The sequence below is a fragment of the Hyaena hyaena genome, unplaced genomic scaffold (assembly GCF_003009895.1).
Source record: "Hyaena hyaena isolate Hyena2069 unplaced genomic scaffold, ASM300989v1 scaffold_0, whole genome shotgun sequence".
Classification (NCBI taxonomy): Eukaryota; Metazoa; Chordata; class Mammalia; order Carnivora; family Hyaenidae; genus Hyaena; species Hyaena hyaena.
The window spans coordinates 6,067,088-6,090,623 of NW_024080632.1; the positions used below are offsets into that span (position 1 = coordinate 6,067,088).

At 37.4% G+C, this 23,536-nt stretch overlaps 1 protein-coding gene across 1 annotated transcript in view; it reads right to left on the reverse strand.

The window, feature by feature from the left end:
- NAA25 (N-alpha-acetyltransferase 25, NatB auxiliary subunit) overlaps nt 1-23,536 on the reverse strand; it is a 73,739-nt gene that overhangs the window by 42,994 nt on the left and 7,209 nt on the right. The window contains exons 2-10 of the mRNA XM_039250887.1: nt 17,317-17,402; nt 16,190-16,328; nt 13,036-13,154; nt 8,586-8,660; nt 7,249-7,356; nt 6,866-6,944; nt 3,969-4,080; nt 3,296-3,385; nt 1,949-2,118 (exon numbers count right to left, since the gene is read on the reverse strand). Of these exons, the coding sequence (XP_039106818.1) occupies nt 1,949-2,118; nt 3,296-3,385; nt 3,969-4,080; nt 6,866-6,944; nt 7,249-7,356; nt 8,586-8,660; nt 13,036-13,154; nt 16,190-16,328; nt 17,317-17,402 (978 nt within the window). The remainder of the gene's footprint in view (nt 1-1,948; nt 2,119-3,295; nt 3,386-3,968; nt 4,081-6,865; nt 6,945-7,248; nt 7,357-8,585; nt 8,661-13,035; nt 13,155-16,189; nt 16,329-17,316; nt 17,403-23,536) is intronic.

Here is a 23,536-nt window from a genome sequence, read left to right on the forward strand (position 1 = left end):
AATTTCCTTAAGTAGACCTAAAGAAGTCAACACAAAATTCAAAACTGGTTGGGGGGGCTGGGTGGCTCAGTCAGTTGAATGTGTAACTCTTGATTACAGCTCAAGTCATGATCCCAAGGTCATGCAATCAAGCCTTATGTCAGGCTCCACTCTGAGTAAGGAGTCTGCTTAAGATTCTCTCTCTCTCTCTCTCTCTCTCTCTCTCACTCCCCCCCCCGCTCTGCCAGTCTCTCTCTCTCTCTCTCACACACACACACACACACACAAACACACACACATACACACATTCTCTCTCTCTCAAATTAAAAAAATTTTTTTTCAAAACTGGTTGTGAAAAATCTACAAAGGGAATGAGAGAAGCTCAGTGTTAATTTTAGAATGAGCTGCAAAGAGCATTGGTTAGATGATTAAAATAAAAAAGATTCTAGGATAGCTTTTAGGTACTGAAAGTGTTCCTCATCTCAGGACAACTGGCCCCTAAAAACGACTCTCCTGGGGCGCCTGGGTGGCTCAGTCGGTTAAGCGTCCGACTTCGGCTCAGGTCATTATCTCACAGTTCGTGGGTTCAAGCCCGTCAGGCTCTGTGCTGATGGCCAGGTCAGAGCCTGGAGTCTGTTTCAGATTCTGTATTTTCCTCCCTCTCTGACCCTCCCCTACTCATGCTGTCTCTCTCTCTCTCTCAGAAATAAATAAAACATTAAAAAAAAAAAAGACCCTCTTGATCAATTTTTAATGAGAACCAAATTTCCATAATGACAAGTACGAGGGGAAAATGTTTCTTTGGAGCTTTATCTTGAAAAAATGAAACTGAAAAATGAAGTTTATTATCTTAAACCTATCAGGAGTATAACTAAACTATAAGCTGATTCTTAGTACAAGCAAGGAATTACTGCTTTTTGAGGGGAAGGGTCCCATTTTTCCAACAGAATTATTAACTAGCACAACAGGACATTATTTCTTGTGAAATAAGCTCAAAAAGAAGCATTTTCAGGGGCGCCTGGGTGGCTCAGTTAGTAAATATCTTCATCAGGTCATGATCTCACAGTTCATCAGTTTGAGCCGTGCATCAGACTCTCTGCTGTCAGCCTCGGATCCTCTGTCCTCCTCTCTCTGTCCCTTCCCCACTTGTGCCATCTCTCTCTCTCAATGAAATAAAAATAAAAGATAAACATTAAAAAAAAAAAAAAAAACATTTTCCGAGTGCCTAGGTAACTCAGTTGGTTAAGCGTCAGACTCGGGTTCGGCTCAGGTCATGATCTCGCAGTTCGTGAGATCAAGTCCCACAATGGGCTTTGTGGAGACATCATGGAGCCTGCTTGAGATTCTCTCTCTCCCTCTGCTTTGCCCCTTCCTGTGCTCATACATTTGTGTTCTTTCTCACTCAAAATAAATAAATCATCATTTTAAAAAAAGAAGCATTTTCAAATAAACATCGAAGCACTTCATCAAATTTCCTGAAGGCATTTCTTTATGATTAAAGAAATCCAAATTATGTTTTTTCTCCCATCTCATCATTGTCCTTGTAAATTTTCTCTTTAACCGTTAATTGCTCTAACTCCACCAGATGTTCTTTTGTCAATGCTTTTCTGAGTACTTGGAGCAGATTTTCAAGAAACTTTCCATCCACCTCGTGAAATCTTGGAACTTTTACAAAACTAGTACTTTGAAATTGATTTTAACATTAATGTTGGGTCAAAAAAGAATGCCTGACAAAGACTCTGGTGGAACAGGGAGAGATGCTAATGTTAAGTCAAGTCGAAGATGTGACTGAGGGCTAACATTATCAGTAATCCATTTGTTGGTAAATATTTTCATCAGGTTATGAAGATGTCTGATTCCCAAACATGACATCATCATTGTAGACCTCATGCAATGAATACTGCACTTGGGTATGGAGGGCATCCCTGTATCTTCTCCAGGGTTCCCAAATAATATTAAGGTTTCTTACCTAGTTTGTACTCATCATTAAAACCTTGACGTCTTAAACGTCTAATCAGTTCCAGTTTAGCAAGATGTGGTCCTCGGAGATGGCGGGAACTTTTAGATTCTTCTGTTATCCGATCTTCTATAAACTTCACAGCTTCTTCTGCAGAGTAATGTACTTCTCCTTCTAAAGAGCTAGGTATAAACATACGAAAAAGGTATTTTGTACCTCTATTTTCTGTCTCAAAACTTAAAGTGAAGTCAAATCGATTTCAAAAAACAAAATAAAAAGCATTCTGACAATTATAAAATAACAGGGGACGCAAACTAGACCTAGGAGCATGTTCTGACAGGTAACATGGTATATGATTACTCCCAATTTTGGCATCTGATTACTGCACAATTGACTTACTTACCTCTACCTGTTTCTTAAAAAGAGAAGGGATCATTTCATATATATCAAATATTGCCCAATAAAAAAATCTAAGTAAATTTTACTTTACTGCTTGAATGAAGGCTGAGAAAAAATTAGATGACTTAGTTAATATTACAAAGTAAGTAGAAGCTCATCAGCATCTTTAACCCCGCTTATGTACGTATTCACTTTTTTAAAAGATCCCATTCATGATTATTATGGTATTATCTATGATAGCAAAAACAAAAAAAAAAGAAAGAAAAAAGAAAAAAAAGAAATCAGCAACAATCCAAGTGTCCATCAGTCCATCCACAGGAGACAGAAATGAATTAAAGTACATCTCTAAAATGGGAGTTCTCTTAAGTCACTAAAAGAAACAGATCTATATGTACCATATATGGAAAGATGCCCAAGATATATTTTAAGGGAGAAAATACCAAGTTGCAAACCACTAACATGATTACATTTTTATGTTAAGTAATGGGAATAATTGTTAGTATATGGACAGAAATAAATCTGGAAGAAAAGACTCTCAACTGCCATCAAGAGTTATCTCTGGGGGCACCTGGCTGGCTTAATTGGCAGAGCATGCGACTCTCGATCTTGGGGTCAGGGTCATGCTGCTCACTTTAAAAAAAAAAAAAAGAGAGAGAAAGAGAGAGAGTTATCTCTGGATCAATTATAACTCAATAAAAGTGGGAAAAGGTTAAAAAAAATGTTATTTCTGGAATGGTAGGATAATTAGGAAGTGACACTTTCTACACCATTTTATTTCTGCACTAGTTTAAGAGTTTTACAATGAACACATTTGTTTTACAATTTAAAAAAATGAAAAATCTTATTTTGAAAGGGACACACTATTGACAGGAAAAAAGAGAACTCAATTAGGCTTCCAATGAAATCCTTTTGCTACAATGCGCTAAAAAAGTACCACAGGTAATTCAGGAATCAACTTACTGTTCACCTTCAGCAGGAGGAGTCCAGGCCTCTTCAATCAGTCGAAAGACAGAATCGAAATAAGTCAGATAGAACTGCCAGTCATCTGAGCTAAAATCAGATTGAATGGTGCACACAGGATTAAACAAAAGTTGTGACAAGTCTGCCCAGGAATCATCATACTCAACTTTTTTTCTAGGTTATATTTTAGTCTTTATTAGGAGAAGCCCACCCCTCCCAGTTTCCCTAAAAGGGCAACTCCAGAGGCATTTTTCCAAGTAAAAACTTTTAAGGAACTGTTATTTCCTTCAGTGAAATGACCAGGTCCAGAAAACAAATGTTCTTCAGAGAAAACTCCCATATTAGCACTTCCCAAAATAAGGCCATGGATGAGGTGATAGGGCGGGGAAGGTGTCTCTTTTAGATCAATCCTGAATTTAACAAATTAATGATTTTTAGCATTCATTCTGAAGACCTAACGCTCAGCACCCTGGTGGTATAAGTACGATTATCCCTCTTTACTGAAAGAGGAAGGCTCATTAAAAACTTTTAAAAGTACCTAGAACACACTAGAAAGAGATTTCACTTTATGCCCAGACAACATGAAAGATGACAAAAATAAATAAATAAAAGCAGTAGTGAGAACTGAGAGCCCCACTCCAGTCTCATAGTCCAGAGAGAAGCTTCTACTTACTTTTTCAGTAAGAGGCGTCTGGAAAGGGCATTACACTCTGGCCACCTGCTCAGCTTCTTGTACATAGCCATGCACTTATTTTCCCGACTCTGAATTTCACTTGTCAACTTCTCTACAATTAAGTTATAAAAATTGGTAAGCTGGGTTCATTTCTGCTCAGAAATCAGAATAAAGTCCAAACACAGGAAGAAAAATGCCACATTTTCTTATTGATTCTATAAGAAAATGGGATCACCATTAGATATAAACTATTATCTTACTACAGATTATTTTAATGAAAAGAAAAACGTACATTTCTTTTTTTAAAAGTACATTTCTGATACTAAATTTTTTACAATCACTTGTTTCTACAAAATCCAGAATGTACTGAAGTGAGGATCTACTATATAGGATAAATTTGTAAAATACAAAAAGCATCTAGGGACTAGTATATCTGATCCACAGACAGACTTCCCATCTATACATACAGTTCCCACACATCGAATGAGCTTGGACTGGAACGGAATGAGCAAGGTAAGATGTTAGAAATATAAAAATAGAGATGGGAACAGAAAAACTACAGCTATTATTTCTGTTCTATTAGAACAGCGTGGCAAATTAAAGCTACCAATAATTGCATTATGAGTTTCCTACAGGGAATCTTCATTTTAACTACCATAGAATTATAATCCAGCTGGGTAAAAACAGAAAGGCTAACTTAGACCCATCTGTAAGGAGGCTGAAGTTAGAGAATAAGTAACATTAAGACAACAATAGGGACACCTAAACGGCTTAGTCGGTTATAAGCATCCGACTTCGGTTCAGGTCATTATCTCATGGTTCGTGAGGTCGAGCCCAGCATCAGGCTCTCTGCTGTCAGTACAGAACCCACTTCAGATCCTCTGTCCCTCTCTGTCTCTGCCCCATTCCCGCTCCTGCTCTCTCTCTCTCTCTCAAAAAGAAACAAACATTAAAAAAAAGTTTTTTAAACCAACAAAACCTCCATTTTATATAATTCAGGTACTTCACTGTCAGTCAGTGTTACAGTTTTATGACCAGTCTGGTAAAGGATATACACACTTGTATAAAATAAAGGTTTTTAATGACTGTTCCTAATGAGAGATCTAGGCTACCCATCTACAGTTAGATGCCCCCAATCACTGTAAAGGCAGAACTAAAAGCCAGGTTTGTAAAAACACCGCATTTCCAGAACTTCTCCTAAGGAAATCACCAAAGATGTATAAATATCTAGGAACCTAAATTTCTTTCACAAATGTCCCAAAAAGAGGAATGGTTACATTAATCTATGAGGTTCATACAAATCAGTTTTCCAACAAAAAGGGAAGAAGTATTTTCACAATAATGGAAAAGAGCTAATTTCTTTAACAAAGGGCTCTTGCAAATAATCATGATTAACCACATTTTTAGAAATAGGAAAATGATAAGGAAAAGCAGTTCAAAGAAAATACCAATGGCTTTTAAACAAATGAAAAAATAATTATCCTTCCTCATAATTAAATAAAAATCGTAAGATATGTTTTATCTATCACACTGAAAAACATTAATTAGTCTGAAATAGGGGCACATGGCTGGCTCAGTCTGTAGAGGATGTAACTCTTGATGTCAGGATCATGAGTTCAAGCCCCATGTTGGTCATAGAGCTTTCTTAAGAAAAAAAAGTTTGAAGTGCAGCTTAATACAGATTGTTAAGTATACAAAGAAACATACTCTCTCATATACTGATAGTGAATACAGTAAGTGGGAATGCACACTATAGCCTCTTGTAGGGTAATCTGGTTTGTAATAAGGTGTTCTTTGCAAATAGTCATCAAAGGCTGGTTATGTAAATTGTCTACATTTATACTATGCAACACTGGACACTCATTAAAGAGAGTGAGGTGGCAAGGTATAGCACTAAGACTCCGTTAAGTTTAAAAAAAATGGGCCTAACAGTATATAAAGCAGAAGTCACAAAATCAGATCCTTCATAGGACAGTCAGATAAACAAAGAATGTTTATATCCAGGGTATAAATCCTGACTTGAGGCATTAACATTTAAAAATATTAAAGAGGGGCGCCTTAGTGGTATGTCAGTTAAGCATCTGACTCTCCATTTTGGCTCAGGTCATGATGGCGGAGTTTGTGAAATCGAGCCCCACATCAGGCTCTGGACTCTGGGCTCTGTGCTGACAGCATGCAGCCTCCTTGGGATTCTCTCTCTCCTGCTCTCTCTGCCTCTTCTCTACTCACTCTCACTCCCAAAATGAACATTAAAAAAATTATTTTTTAATAAAAACATTGTGCCACCTGAGTAAGATTACTCTGTGAGCTTAGGTACAATATGTTCTCATTTGTGACCTGAACAAACTGGGGGGAGTCAGGAGGAGGGAAAAGTACATCTTTAGAAAGATATAGAGGGGGTGCCTGGGTGGCTCAGTCGGTTAAGTGCCCAACTTCAGCTCAGGTCATGATCTCATGGCTTGTGAGTTCGAGTCCCACATTGAGCAGGCTCTATGCTGATAGCTCAGAGCCTGATGGATACTTCGGATTCTGTCTCCCTGTCTGCCCCTGCCCCACTCATGCTCTGTCTCTCTCTCTCCTTCAAAAATAAACATTAAAAAAAAAAGGACATACTGAATAAGTGACTGGCAAAGAACTTTGAGGGCAAAGAGTTAGAGATGTGTGGTATACTCTTTCAGACATCTTGCATTTTCTTAATTCATAAATTATTTCCAATTTAAAAATATTTTTAAAAAGTCAATGTACAACATACAGAAAAGTCTAGACGAACATAAAATGACCACACATGTTTTTTTTAATGTTCTGATATCTTTATGTTTCTGTATAAGGAGAAAAATTTCCACAATAAATATTTTTCATGTTTAAATAAGAAAAAAAAAGAAAACTTTAAAAATTACCTCCTAATTTTCCTCTGATAACATCTAAGGCTTCCTGGTACTTTCCCAAACGTTCCAGGATCATATAATAAAGTTCAACCTTACAGGAAAAAACAAACAAACAAACAAGAAATGTAGCCATTGAGACTTTTCAATATAGTCATTTGCATGCTTTCAAAAAGTTACCTAACAGAAAAGGACACTATTTTCAAATGAAATGAAATGAACAGTAACAATGTTCATATACCTAATCTAGGTGCTTCCAAAAGTTTCCTCTTACAAAAAAAGCCAAGAGTGCAGCCCAGCTCTCTAACTGGAATAACACAGCAGTCTGCAATACTGCAGCATCACATAGTAGCAATATCAACTCATGCCACTACAAAGGGAGGGCTTCCACTACTCACTTCAGCTTCAGCTTCTATCTTGTCCTCTTTCACCATTTTTTCTACCATTCTCTCAGCAAGGGGCAGAAACATCGTTTTTGAGAGGTTTTCATCCTGTGCCGATATAGACTGTAGGAGAAAAAATAAATGTTCCATTCTAATTTGTCTCCTGCTTGTACTATTTACACTATTACCATGCAGACCATTGCTGGGACCCTAGCACATATTTATCAGTCCACTATGTCAAATATCAGACCTAATTTGAACTTGCCACTAAGATACATTACAGAGGGGTTTGCCTTAGAAGAGATTTCTTTTAGTAAAGATTCATTATCCTCTATATTTTTGACATACTGAGTTTCCACAATGTGGCTTAACTTTTAAATAAGTTATTCATACATTTTTCTAGAACTATATTAAGAAACGGTAGGTATGCCTACACTGTTTATTATATGCAAAGGGTATCATCAGTTGTTTAAAGAGAAAAGCCTTTCAGATGTCTTTTTTTAAGATTTAAGTAAACTCTACACCCAACAAGAGTTGTATGCTCCACCGACTGAGCCAGCCAGGTGCCCCTTTCAGATGTCTTTTCGAGATGTTCACATATTGGAGGGAAAATGTCAATTCCTTCTATTTATACAGCTTAGTATTCGCTAGTTTGGATAATTAAGATTATCTTAGATTGACAATTAAAATCAATGCATATTAATAATTTTAACATTGCCTGAGATTCTGCTCAGAGCTCAGTACTCAAGGTAGCTATTATGCTTATTTCACAGATAAACTAAGAGATACCCCAACAGCTCTCTAAGACGTGCTAAAGCCAGTATATGAACGCAGACCTGTCTGAACCCAGAACCTCTCTGTTCTTAACTGCTATATTTTAACTCCTTCCTCCCCATCTTCTCTTACACCCTATCTCCTTCTGGTCCTTGCAGTAGCTCTAGGAGCTGAGCATCTCACTTCTTCAAAAGAGGAAACTGAGGCTCAAAAACCAGAACTGATAAAACAAGGCCATCCAGTTCAATAACTTGTACACTAACAAACAATACTGTTTTAAAGACAAACCTCAAGTCAAAATATCAAATATTTTGAGCTCATACTTGATCACATAACCCAGTAATAGATCTAAGATTCAGGGGAAATACAGTCTGTGCTCCACACAAATAAACCAATATACCAACTCATAAGGAATAAATGCCAAAGCTCCCCAACTCAAAAAGTCAACTGACAATATGTAAAGTCCCTGTTTGATACACGCTATAACACATTACCCAAGATGTTCAGAGGACAAATTAAGGACAACTATATACAAAAATAAAAACAAATCTCAATCCCATTCTGAATGCCATACTCACTTGCATAATTAAGCTCATCACAGACCAAAAGTAGTAAGGGTTTTTGGGGACAATCTTATATAGAGCCATGCCAGCCTGAAAGACAGAGAGCCATAAAAACTTAATTTAGAAAACATGATACAGAGGGTGATTAACGATCTAGATATGTGGCAATAAGTTTCCTAGGAGAATAGCAACACATCTACACGTCCCAGTTACTATGTAAGTACCTAGGGACTTGATGAATATTCTCTAGTAAACAGCAATATAGGTAACCACAAATGTAAATTTTTACAACATCAAAAATACTTCACATTTTGAACCAGATTTCTTCAAATTAAAGCCCAGTATTTTCAGAAAATATAGCAATCCAATATGGTTCTGGTGGACTACCAACAAACACAGAATTTGGCTTATGAATGTACACCAATAAATTATACTAAAGGCACTGCACTAACCAGTTATAGTAAAACAGTAAAAATCCAGACAGTATATTTAAACTTTAAAATTGGAAAAGTTTTCTCTGACATTATTCAAAAAATGTAATTCTTAGGTTAGGAAAATAATCAGGTTCTTCCAAGATACCATTAACTAGAACTGAACTCTTTCATTGTGAAATGTATAATATGAAGTACTCACAGCAGGGACACGGAAAGAAGGAATAAAGTAGATCTATTCATGCATAACTGAGAATCCTCCCATAATTAGCCGATTAGTAATCAATGCTAAGAAATCAGTCAACTAGTTATCACAGTTACTATTCTATGTTTTTTTAATCTTTTGCCTATCTTCAATCCACTTGAAAAAGTACATGGAGCCTCTGTTAAGTGGAAGGAAATGTCTATTCCTGCCAATGATAGAAAGATTGAGTCTTGGTCTCAAATGCACTTAGATGCTAGGGAAAGAGATAAGACAAATACTCAAATGACTAAAATATACACTTGGCAAAAAAATAACATCCTCTTCAACAAAACACCATGCCTATTATCTCCAAAAAAAAAAAAAAAAAAAGGCAAGTTTGTTTATTCCTTTTTTTAAGAGAAAATAGGGAAGGGAACTCTATCGACAAAGCCTTTTTCAAAGTAGCTATCTTTCAAATGAACCTTAAAGGTCAAACTATGTCTACAGGCAAAGATGGGGGTAAGGATACAAATATACAAATACAAACATTTGGGGTGAGTAAGTGAGTGAATCAATTCTAGGTAGGAACAAAATGAATCTGAGCATAAATATTGAAGAAAAAGACATATATGGACGAGAACAAATAGGGGACATCGGGCTACAAATAAGGATTAAGAGGACTAGCAGGGGAACGGGGCTGAAAAGTAACTGAGATAGTGTTATTGTGAAGCACTCAAAAAAGAGTCTGTTATACAGAGTAAAAGAGTAATAGGTACACATCTACACTCTTCTAGGAAGAGTATTTTAGTTGTATCATGAAGAAAGAAAATAGAAAGAAGAGATGAGGTAATGAGGAACTAAACCAGGATGAGGTAGATCAAATAGAAAAGAGACCTCAAAGTCACTGTGGAGGAAGAGTCAAGACGATGCAGAAACAATATGACAGGTTAAAAAGAAGAGTCTAAGACAGCCTAAGGTCCCAGCTTCTAATACCAAACTCTGGATGAACTGAATGAAAAGTGCTAGAAAATCTAATTTGCTTGATCATTTGGGGAAGGAAAACAGTTTTATAATGATATGCAGAAATAAAAAGGAGTAGAATATAAAATTAATATGAATTTTTAATATAAAAGGCCAAGACAAAAATTTCATGCCCTACCCTAATATGTTGCAGACACTGATATTCTGCTGATACAGGAAACTTTTGAAGATAGACAAGTTTAATTGTCTGTGAATTGGTGACTCAGAATATGGGAATGTGAAAGAAAAGAAAAAGAAAAAGAAAAAGAAAAAGAAAAAGAAAGGAAAGGAAAGGAAAGAAAAGGGAAAATAGGAATGTCATTTACAGAAAAAGAAAGTCCAATCACCATATGAACATCTAGGAACCCTTCATTCAAGATGATTTTTTTTTTTTAAGTTTATTCATTTATTTTGAGAGAGTGAGCGAGCAAGAGAGGGGCAGAAAGAGATTCCCAAGCAGGCTCCATACTGCCAGCACAGAACCCAACGCAAGGCTCAAGTTCACGAACTGTGAGATCATGACCTAAGCCGAAATCCAGAGTCAGATGGATTCAGCTAAATCAGCTAAACCACTTAGGCTTCCCCCAAGATGATTTTAAATATTGCCTGCTAGGGATGTCATTTGGGGCAGTAAAAATCCTTACGTTTTCTGATTCCCTGGCTTCCCTCCCTTCTACCTCCACCAGTTAATCAAGTCATTCATTTTTTTTTTTTTAACAAAAATTCATTGTGCAGATGCTATTCTAGGCACTGAGGATTCAGCAGTGAACAAAACAAAAACTCTCACCTTCATGAAACTTGACATTTAATTTGTAAACTACCTAGTACCCCAGACTGACATACCAATTTCAAAATAATCATAAATGTAAACTAAGAAATTACTACTACCTTAAGCAGCAAAAAAGGTAAAATTAGACATTTCATTCTAAAACATTTAACACTAGAACGCTCCACTCTTCCAATATATTAGAATAGGATAATGTAAAAGCAAGCTACAGCTATAATGTATTAAAGATCCATGACTGTTAAGCTACATCAAAGCAGTGGCTCCAAAAAGCAAGATGCAAAAATACGTATATCTTTGGCCACATGTAAAGTCAATAAAAAACAAAATTTGTTCAAGTGTCAGATTATATTTTCCTTTTTTCCAAATTAACTGTAATATTGTTGTTGCATGAACTCATCCTTTTGTTATTTTTTGCATGTGTATATATATTTCAAAAACATATTTTGTGGTATCATAAAATTAACACGTGCTTTTAAAAAAAGGGGTGGGCAGTGGGGCGCTCCTGGGTGGCTCAGTCAGTTGAACATCTGGCTCTTGGTTTCGGCTCAGGCCATGATCTCACAGTTCTTGAGTTTGAGCCCTGCGTCAGGCTCTGTGCAGACGATATGGAGCTTGCTTTGGATTCCCTCTCTCCCTCTCTATGCCCCTTTCCTGCTCATATCCTCTCTCAGAATAATAAAAACTTAAAAAAAGAAATTAATAAAAAGGAAAGTAACCATAGGCCTATATCCCAGTAACATTTTGGTTACATACCCTTACAGACATATCCTTTAAGGAACCATAGATATGAGGAGAGTGGAAGGGGAAGGCCATTTTACAACTTGTTTTTCTCAATTAACATATATTGAGAACATCTTTCTATGTCAACAAAGACGTACAGTACTATTCGAGAGGAGTGAGATGTTGCATTTTATTGTTAACATTTAATATACTTTAAACATAATCCTAGAAATAAAAATATTAAAAATTTATATATATACATGTTAATGTTGCCATTTTTAAAATATAATGCCCATTTTACATTAAAAGAAAAATTACAATCTCTGAATATTTTTCCTGAGAATAAACTCCATCAGTAAATAAAACTTCTTCAAAGAACTGAATAAAATTCTTCCAATTTAAAAACTTGCATAAGCAAGTACAAAGATTAATTTTATGAAGAAAGGATTTAATATAGGAACTTCCACTCTCCCTAATTTATCCATTGTCATAGTCTGATACTTCATTAAGACAAAATAAAGACCTAGGTAAGAAACCTTTGCTTTCAGAAGAAATTATACCCACAAACAAAACATTTCTAAAAATACTAGCTTGATATCATAACCGTGTATGGGCTTAACAGTTTCATTCCTCTGTGATGCTGACTTTATCCACTCACTAGTCCAAATGTGTCCACATGAGGTCTCTTCACATGTCTACAAGGAACATTTAAAAATGTACCAACTTGGTGAATAAGCTGCCTACTGCAAAAAAGACCAGTATTCCAAACAGTGGGGATTTAAAAATTACAACAGGCTACAAAGAATTAAATTTATAAATTAGATGTAAACTTTATTTTTTTTAAGATTTTATTTTTAAGTAATCTCTACATGGAACATGGGGCTCAAAATCATAACCCAGAGATTAAGAGTCACAGGCTCTACCAACTGAGCCAGCCAGATGCCCCTAAATGTAAACTTTAAAGTTAGTCTTTCTGTAGTATGTTCATTTTGTATTCTGGGATTTCTGCCCATTTTCTGAAAATACAACAGCAATCTCATGCAGTAATACAATCTGAAGCCAACTTACCAGAGCAAAACATGCCATCAGGCCACAAAAGAACAATCAGATTTCCCCAAAGAAAACACTTAAAGAACTGGAATAATAGTTCATCTTTAAAACATACAAAGAAAATATATGCCTGATCTCCACACACAAATACATAGATTCAATACTACACACTTATGCAAACACACACATGCATCCACATACTCCTACAATTAAATCACATTTAAAAAATCTTTAGCCTCTAATACCAAATCCCACAACCCAGGATCAAGTTACCTGTTGCATTTTCTTGTATTCGCCCACTCTGGCATAAGCCATGAAGAGGTGAGAATGATACTCCTCACTATTGGGAACTTTCTTCACAGCTGCCTCATAAAGTTTCGTAACTAACTCCGCTAGAATAAAGAGAAATAAGATATTCTTGAATTACCGAAGTATCCCTTAAATCTTAACACCATTTAATTACTCCCCACTTTGGAAGAAACAGATGTCTCCTATCATTACGGAAGAAGAGAGTGTTTTGCCTCATCTGATCATTACTCTTCTCTTGGTTAGGCATTATTCGATGAAGCATTCCCCTAACACATTTACAATACAGAACACCCTCCAGGATCCAGTCTCTGTCTCCTTCCTAATTCTTTCCCCCAGCACTTTATGTTCTAGCCACATCAAATTATTTGTAGTTCTACTGGACTCCCTGTGCTATACCATACCTCTATGCCTTTACTCTGCTCCCTCTGCCTGGATTCTCCTTTTTTTTCTTTTCTACTCAGTGAACATCATCCAAGATCCAACTCAAATGTAATCCTCTCTACAAGGAATTGTGCAAGTTCAAATGTAATCCTTCCCTGAGCACCATCTCTGATCCTCCACTCAGTTTGATCACTGCTCCCCTCTCCATCTTTAAATCTTTTTAGTAAGTCTCTTATGTTTATTAACACATAATGTAGTATATGGTCTACTGACCCTTTGTTTATTTTAACTGAGCTCTATGATCAACGTGGGGCTTGAACTCACGACCCTGAGATCAAGAGTCATATGCTATACCAACTAGGCCAGCCAGGAGCCCATGAATTTCCCTTATAGACTACGAGTAACAACACAAGGGCAGAGAGAGCATCTTTAATCTTTGATTCTGATATAATACTTTTCACAGATAAACATTCAAACAGTATTTGTGAGATAAATGATTTAAAAAAAAAAAACACACTGGGAGAAAATCTATATCCCTAAATCAACATGCCTATAATCAAATACAATACCCCAACTCTTAAGTTTCATCTTTTATAAAAATGAAAAACAAAACTAAAAAGTAACATTTTCTTCCCACTAGGTTGGCAAAATTTTCATTTTATTTTGTCCAACTTTATTGAGGAATAACTGATGAATAAAAATTATATATTTTAAGGTCTACAACATGATGATTTGATGACAAAACTTTTTCTCATAATTTTTTTTTAATGTTTATCTATTTTTGAGAGAGAGAAAGAAAGATAACGAGCAAGGCTGGAGGGGAGGACGAGGAGAGGGAGACAGAATCCGAAACAGGCTCTAGGCTCTAAGCTGTCAGCACAGAGACAGATGCAGGGCTTGAACTTGTGAACTGCAAGATCATAACTTGAGCCAAAGTCAGATGATCAACCAACTGAGCCACCCAGGCACCCCTGATGGCAAAAGTTTTAAAATCTAAGAATAGCAAGTGTTAACAAGGATGTAGAACAAATGGAATTCTTATGCACTGGTAGTAGGAGAGTAAATTTAGAAAACAAGGGGAGATTATTTTTCTTCATCTTTAAGCTGAACATACACTAACCCTAGGACTTAGTATCTCCACTTCTAGACTGTAGTCACCAAGAAAAATGTTTTGTGATAGTAAAAATGAATGAACTAAAAGTATTTATATATTAGATGAAACATGCAACTCACAGAACACATACAGTACAAATCCATTTATATTAAGTTCAAATTAATATAGTATTACTACCTTAATAATTATATTAATATAATTACTATTTTCTTAATAAGTAACTTAACTATTAAATTATAATAAATAATAAAGTAATAAAATTAACAAAATATTACTTAGACAAATGTAATAAAGATGTTTTTAAAAGCAAGACAATGAAATATATTCAGGAGAGCCAGTACATGTTGGAAAGAAAAAAGAAGATTGATGAAGAACACACAGGAAGCATCTTAGTATTAAGTTGGTTGGTATGTTCATTATTGATTCATGAATGTTCATTATTCCACATCAAATATTCTAGTGTATTACATAAAATATATTCTTCTATAACATGTGTTATGGAAGATATGTATTTTTACATAATAAAAGATTTGAGAAATCAACAATGAGAAACTTTTAGGTAAAATGGTAGACTATCTAGAATATGCTTACAAATAATCTGGGAGGGGGATAGGATTAAGATAAAACTGGCCATGTGACGATGATTGCTGAAGGTGGGTAAGGAGTACAATGCTATTATAGTTTTCTGGTTTTATTTATGTTTGAAATTTTCCATTTCATATCAAATAGTAAAAGGAGGTAACTCTTCCATTTAATAAATCAAAATGCACAAACTGACCTCAAGTCATCATTCCAATTCAAGGATCCTAATACATGTAAAATATGCTTTCTGCAAGGGCGTCTGGTGGCTCAGTTGACTGAGCATCAGACTTTAGCTCAGGTCATGATCTCGAGGTTCAGGAGTACAAACCTACATCGGGCTTGCTGCTATCAGCCCAGAGCCCACTTTGGATCCTCTGTCCCTCCCTCTCTGCCCCTTCCCCACTTGCTCTCTCTCTCAAAAATAAATAAATGTTAAAAAAATAAAATTAAATATCCTTTCTGCCTATAGTTTTTGTAAATCATGGCTAATGCATTACTTTACTTGTTACCATCCACTCAAATCATAAGTGATCAGTAAAGCAAAGAGAGAACTCAGTCAGAAATAACCAAAAACTTGGGGCGCCTAGGTGGCTCAGTTGGTTAAGCATCCAACTTCAGCTCAAGTCATGATCTCATGGTTCCTGGGTTTGAAGCTTGGAGCCTAGAGTGGACTTTAGATGCCGTGCCTCCCCTCCCTCTTGCTCTGCCCCTCCCCCACTCGCACATGCATGTTTTCTCTCTCTCTCTCTCAAAAATAAACAAACATTAAAAGAAATTAAGAAACAACCAAAAACTTAAGCTCTGATTTAAAAACAATGAAAAAGATGGGGCACTTAGGTGGCTCAGTTGGTTGAGCATCTGACTTCGGCTCAGGTCATTATCTCACGGTTCGTTAGTTTGAGTCCCACATTGGGCTCGCTGCTATCAACATAAAGCCTGCTTTGGATAGTCTGTCCCCTTCTTTCTCTGCTTGCTCTCTATCTCAAAAATAAGTAAAACATTAAAAAAAAATAATAAAAACAATGAAAAGGAGAAACATACGTCGATGCATCTCCCGGTAAAGAATAGTCAGTGCCTGCAGCGAGTTGTCATCTGTGGGTTCAAGGGCCGCCACCTCCTGTGCCAAGGTGAAGGCTTCCTCTTGTTTTCCAGTTCTCTGTAAACCAATTGCCTTTAAAACCTGATACAAAGAAAGACAAATTCATTTTAAAAGGACAGAAAAGAAAATATGAACCAAACAAGGAGAATTCAAAAACACAGCATAAGGCTTAAGGCATACCTAGGTTACTAATCAACTAAACCATATTCTACAAATATTTTAGTTGATTTGATATCAGCAAATCAAAATTCTTTTCTATGTGTCATATTAAGATATAACAACACTGATTAAGAAAAAAAGTCTATCAAAATAAAATAATTAAGTTAGCTATATCCAAAGAAATAAACAGCTAGCTTTTAATTAAATAACATTTATAGCATTTAAGTAATCAGAAAAACAAACAAGGGGATCCCAGCTGGCTCAGTCAGTGGAGCATGTGACTCCTAATCTCAGGGTTGTGAGTTCAAGCCCCATGTTGAGTGTACAGACTACTTAAAATAAAATTTTTTGGGGCAATGGGTGGCTCAGTCAACTGAACATCCAGGTCATGATCTCATGGTTTGTGAGTTCAAACCCCACATCAGGCTCACTGCTGTCAGCTCAGAGCGCACTTGCCCACTGGCTTCTGATCCTCTGTCTCCCTTTCTCTCTGCCCCTCCCCTACTCACTCTCTCATTCAAAATGAAACATTTAAAAAAATGAATTAATTAATCAAAATAAAATTTCTAGAGGCACCTGGGTAGCTAAGTCAGTTGAGCACCCAACTTCAGCTCAGGTCATGATCAGGTCATGATCTCACCATTCGTGGGTTCAGGCCCCATGTGGGGCTTGCACTGACAGCACAAAGCCGGCTTTAGATTCTGTCTCCCCCTCTCTCTCTGCCCCTCCGCGACTCACATTCTCTCTCAAAAATAAACATTAAAAAAAAATAATAAAATCTTAAAAAAAAATACCCTGGGTGGGGGGGAACAAACCTTAAACAGAGTCACTAAAGGGATTAAACATCTTTTCTCTTTTAAGATTATGATATATAACCCACCAAATATAAGTCAAGGGCAAATGAACTTACCTTAGCACAATGAAGATCCTTATGTTTCTTCAACAATTTATCTGCTTGCTGAATGGCCATTTTATTATTACCATTATCAAGATAATCTACGAAAACAAATTATGATAGTTATTATATTCCTTCAAAAAACAGGACAAATACATAGGCTGGTATTAAATGTTTCATAAAGTATCTTAATTCAGTATCAAAAACATCATGGTGCTAATTTTAACTCTAAATGGCTATGATGATCCAGAATACAACCTTATATTCCTATAGTCATCTCTCAGACCTGTTATAAAAATTGAGTTAAGGGAAAAAAAAAAACAATTATTATCTAAAAGTCTAACAAAAACAAAGACTCATTTTCAGATGAGAAGATCTAAGATGAGGGGCGCCTGGGTGGCTCAGTCGGTTAAGCGTCTGACTTCAGCTCAGGTCATGATCTCATGTCTCAGGTGTTCGAGCCCCATGTCTGGCTCTGTTCTGACAGCTCAGGGCCTGGAGCCTGCTTTGGATTCTCTCTCTCCCTCTCTCTCTCTCTCTCTGATCCTCCCCCACTTGCACACTCGCTCGCACGCGCTCTCTCTCTCTCAAAAATAAACATTAAAAAAAATATTGAAAAAGAAAAGAAGTGTCATAAATGGGAAATGGTGGTAGCTGTCAATTCTAAATATAGAAAGAGGACTTAAACACAAGCCAATTCACAACCTACTATTCCTACTACTACTACTACCAGGTCCCTCTTTGCTCATCAAGGTCCCAAATCAGTGTAGGAGCAGATGAGGCATAGATAACTCAAAATAAGTTATGGGTCAAATGCTGGTGGGATCAAATGCTGGTGAGTAGATGGAGCAATAGCACCTCTCATCTAGTACTACTGGGAATGTAAATGGTCCAGACACCTTGGAAAAGTTTGCCAGGTTCTTCACATGCTAACATACTCCGCCTTAAGATCCAGCAATCATGCTCATTGGTGTCTAACCAAATAGGCTGAAACTTACCTCCACACAAAAGCCTGAACACAAATGTTTACAGCAGCTTTATTCAAAACTACCAAACCTTGTAAGCAACCAAAATGTCCTTCAAAGGGCCAATGGATAATCAAACTGTGATACATTCATACAATAGAATATTATCCATCAATAAAAAGAAATGAGCTATTAAGGCACAAAAAAACCCACAGAGTAACTTCAAAAGCATATTGCTAGGTCAAAGAAGCCAATCTGACAAGGCTACATACTATATGATTCCAACTATAAGGCATTCTAGAAAAGGCAAAAATTATAGAGACAGTAAAACAATCTATCAATGGTTGCCAGAGACTGGGAGAGGAATGAATGGGCAGAGACAGGGGATTTTTAAGGCAGTGAAACCACTCTGTATGATACTACAATGATGGCTACAGGTCATCATACTTTTGTCAAAACTCACACAAGGTACGACACAAAGAATGAACCCTAATGTAAAACTAGAAAACTATACACATTAGTTAAAAATAAACTATCTTATTGGGGCACCTGGGTGGCTCAGTTGGTTAAGTGTCCTTCAATTCATCTCAACTCAGGTCATGATCTCATTGTTCCTAAGTCTGAGACCCGCACTAAGCTCTGCACTGACAGCACAGAGCCTGCTTGCAATTCTTTTTTTTTTTTTTTTTTTTTTTAATTTATTTCAGAGAGGGAGAGACAGACAGCGTGAGCAGGGGAGGGTCAGAGACAGAGGGAGACACAGATTTCCAAGCACAAGCTTGCTTGCAATTCTTTTTTTTTTTTTTTAATATTTTTATTTATTTCTAGGAGAGAGAGAGAGATAGTGTGTGAGCAGGGGAGGGTCAGAGAGAGAAGGAGATACAGACTCTGAAATAGGCTCCAGGCTCTGAGCTGGCAGTCAGCACAGAGCCTGACACGGGGCTCAAACCCACGAACCGCGAGATCATGACCTAAGCGAAAGTCGGATGCTTAACCGACTAAGCCACCCAGGTGCCCCGCCTGCTTGCAATTCTGTCTCTCCTCCTCTCTGCCCCTTCCCTGCTTGCATTCTTTCACTCTCAAAATATATAACCTTTAAAGAAGAATAATAAACCATCACATTAGCTCAGCAACTGAAACAAAGTATCACACTAAATCAAGATATTAACAATAAGGGAAAATGGAGGGAGAGGTATATATATATGAGTTCTCTGTACTTTTCACTCATTTCTCTGTAATCCTAAAACTGCTCTAACAAATAAAGCATGTTAATAAAATGCGTTTTTGTTTTTATATATACATAAGATTTATTTCCAAAGAAGGAAAGTGAGAAGTGTTCTAAGTAGGAAACAGGGTGGTAGCTGTCAATTCTAAATATAGGAAGATGACTGAACATAGGCCAGTTCACATTCTACTATCTCTAATAGTACCTCTCTTTCCATCAAGGCCCCAAATCAGCATAGGGACAAAGAAAGCATAAATAATTCAAAACAACCTATGGCCCTAGTGGCCCAGAGTGTCCCAATTAACAGAAAAAGGCTATCATTTTACCTAATAAATTCAGGTTTTCTCCAATGAATACTTTACTAAAACTTAAAAGTCACATGAACCAGAGTTTCATCCCTTCAGACTTCCCTCAATGCGCATAACACTGATGAGCACCAAGGATGCTAGGTGAAAAGATTAAGAAGCTTCACTCTGCGGCACGTGGGTGGCTCAGTTGGTTGGGCATCCAACTCTTGGTTTCTGCTCAGGTCACAATCTCACAGTTCGTGAGTTTGAACCCGGCACTGGCCTCCACACAGCTGCTTGGGATTCTCTCTCTCCCCTCTCTGCCCCTCCCCTGTTCATGTGCTTGCTCACTCGCTCTCTCTCTCAAAATAAATAAGTAAACTTGAAGCAGCAGCAGCAGCAGCAGCAACAGCAGCTGCTTTACTCTGCAGTGAATCTAGAAAGGAAGATGAAAAACTTTCAGACCTTTGATCAAAGACTCTCAGGTGGAGAGACTGAAGAACTAAAGGAAAAAAAAAATTAAAAGCATACAATCTTGGCCTGAATACCCAAATATTTAACATCAGTTTTCTTAAATGGCTCAGCCAATATGCCACCAATTGTCCTCACAAAATATGTGACAGAGACATTACAGTTCAGTAGAAGACATTTTCTTTTCCTAAAAACTTGATGCTGATCTCTTTCTAAGTCAGTTCTAAATCACTTCTGACTCATTCCTGCAAGACTCCAGGTTCACAGAGTATACCCTGAAAGCCTTCTCGAACAGTAATTAAATGTCCTTGACAAGGTACACCTAGGTGGCCCAGTAGGTTGAGCATCCAACTTCGGCTCAAGTCAGGATCTGTGGTTTATGAGTTCAAGCCCCACATCAGGCTTGCTGCTGTCAGGGCACAGCCCGCTTCAGATCCTCTGTCCCTCTCTCTCTCTGCCCCTCCCCTGCTTGCACTCTCCCAAAAATAAATATTAAAACAGAAAACATCCTTGATGAGACCCCAGGTTTGAGGATTGGCCCATAAATGGATTGAGACCGGAAGTCAGGACTCAAAAGGTATTCAACTTTTCCCTCTGTCCCTACCTGCCCATGCCCTCTTCTCTGGGAATGATTTCTACTACCTCTGCTGCAGGGAGAGGAATGGATGACCTATCTAGAGCTCATAACTACACCCAATGAGGTGGATATTTAACCAAAGGGAAATCAGGTTTCTCCCTGATAATCTGTAACTTCACCACTGAGTCACAAAGCCAGAGTAAGCTATAGAGAAACCTCATTTGGAAGGCAATAAATATTGTGAGTCTGACATTACCAGTGGCAGCTCCAGAAATTTCCATTTTGAAGGAGCCTTAGGGGATGCAAGTTGGTTGATGGAGAGTGAAGAAAAGGAGTTATCTCTTGCCTCTTCATTCATATAACTTTTATAAAAGAATTTAAAATGTCACTTATCTTTATCAAAAGACTGGGAGCAGCACAGTGCTGATTAACTTAAGCTTGTGGGGAGAGGTCACATGTGTGAGCCAAGCCAAAGTATTGGGCCCTGGGTAAACAGAGGAGTAAGGAGGAAAAAAAACAGTCTGAAGAACCACGGAGAGAATAAACACACAAAGATAAAAACAAAGATGAAAATCTGGGGGGGAAAAGCCTTCGATCCTGACAGTTCTCCAGCTTCCCTCAGGCCCTGAACACTACATTCCCTAGGATCCCAGTGGGGTTTATAGCAACCCTGCCTTCCTTGAGCTTGTGTCAGTGGGTTTCTGCTCCTTGCACCCAAAACAGTTTTACTAAGATACTCATCTACATTCAGCCAGTCTGCTGTCAGACTCCCCCTTCCTAGATGGCGAGATGGGAAGACTATTTTCATTCTACATTACTAACTCTGGAATATAAATTATGTAGCCCTTGGAGCTAACAAGCCATAAATATGATATCCTAAGTCTGTCTTTTTAGTAAGTTGTTTTAAAAGTTACTCAAGGGTAATGTAGTTTGACCTTGAGGACTGGTGTTGTTCCCTTTATAATAGGAGTTAAGTCAGAACCAGCCATCTACAAATCAGGCCAAGGAAACAATAAGAAAATGATGCCTAAGTGGAAGCAATCTTTTCAAAGTATGGGTGCCATTCTGAGTGACATGTTTTTTAAATGGTCTTTGCAGTTGGCACTAGATGACATAGTGAGAAACCAGACCTCTTCCAATGTTTCCCTTATAATACAGAGATGTTAATTCTTGTTAGCCTGTCACTTCTTTAGTACTGTTTTTTTTTGTTTTTGTTTTTGTTTTTAAGATTTTAAAGTAACACCCAACATGGGGCTTGAACTCACAACCATAAGATCAAGACCACAAGTCACATATCTACCAACTGAGCCAGCCAGGAACCCCACTTCTTTAATACTTTCTAATGTTTTTTTTCTTTTAATAGTGAAAGAAAGACCTCATACTCAGAGCTTCACAAGTACCAGAATCTAGTTAAGACTCCAACACCATTGTTTTGTTTTCATCTTACTTATTTTGTGGCTTTTTTGTCTCAGCACAAGTGACAGTTTCTCCATTAATGATAATGACACAGATTGTTTTTAAAATAACTTTAAGTTAAAAATCAACTTAGAGGGGCGCCTGGGTGGCTCAGTCGGTTAAGCGTCCAGCTTCAGCTCAGGTCATGATCTCATGGTTCGTGGGTTCAAGCCCCGTGTCGAGCTCTGTGCTGACAGCCAGCTCAGAGCCTGAAGCCTGTTTCAGATTCTGTGTCTCCCTCTCTCTCTGACCCTCCTGCTCACACTCTCTCTCTCTCTCAGAAATAAATTTTAAAAAATAAAATAAAAAATCAACTTAGAGAAAAATATTAAGTACATAATAGCATAAATGACACTGTAACACAGATAGAAGCATCAGATGGGACAGAAAAATGAAACAACTTTGAGAAACAATGAGTCAAATCATTGGCAAGAGACTATCAAAACCTTTTGAATGAGCAAGCGACCTTCCTGGGTAACAATTTGAACCCTTCCTGGGTAACAATTTGAACCGACCTTCCTGGGTAACAATTTGAACCGAAGCACCTCTTCCTTAACATGCAGACAGCAGTAGGCCCTCACACATGCTGGCCTGTCTACGTGTCCAGCAGAAGGGGGGGCAGGGGAGTTACTTTATCCAATCATATTTAGGGATACTGACAGTAAGAAAGAGATCAGTCTTGGGGTGCCTAGCTGGCTCAGTGGAGTGTGTGCCTCTTGATCTCAAGGTCATGAGTTGGGAGCCCCATATGGGGCACAGAGCTTACTTTAAAAATAAATAAAAAGATCAGTCTTTCAAATAAAAAAGAAAGCCTTTAGGTTGTTGTATGTTCATGCAGCTGTTGTGAAAATCTCTTGACAACCTGCATTGTTTCCACTTCCTACAAGAGCTTCAAAGAAATTGCTCCAATTTAGAAAAAAAGGCTGAGCACAACATAGCTCCATCATTTTTTTTTTAAGTTTATTTATTTATTTTGAGAGACAGAGAGAGCACGAGCAAGCACAAGTGGAGAAGGGACAGAAAGACAGGTAAGAAAGAATCCCAAGCAAGTTCTGCGCTGTCAGTGTGAACCAATGTAGGGCTCGATCCCACGAAGCAGAAGATCATGACCTGAACCAAAACCAAGAGTCAGATACTCAACGAACTGAGCCACTCAAGGCGCCCACACATAGCTCCAACTTTAAATTACAATGTCCTTGGGGGCACCTGGTGGCTCAGTCAGTTAAGTGCCTAACTTCAGCTCAGGTCATGATCT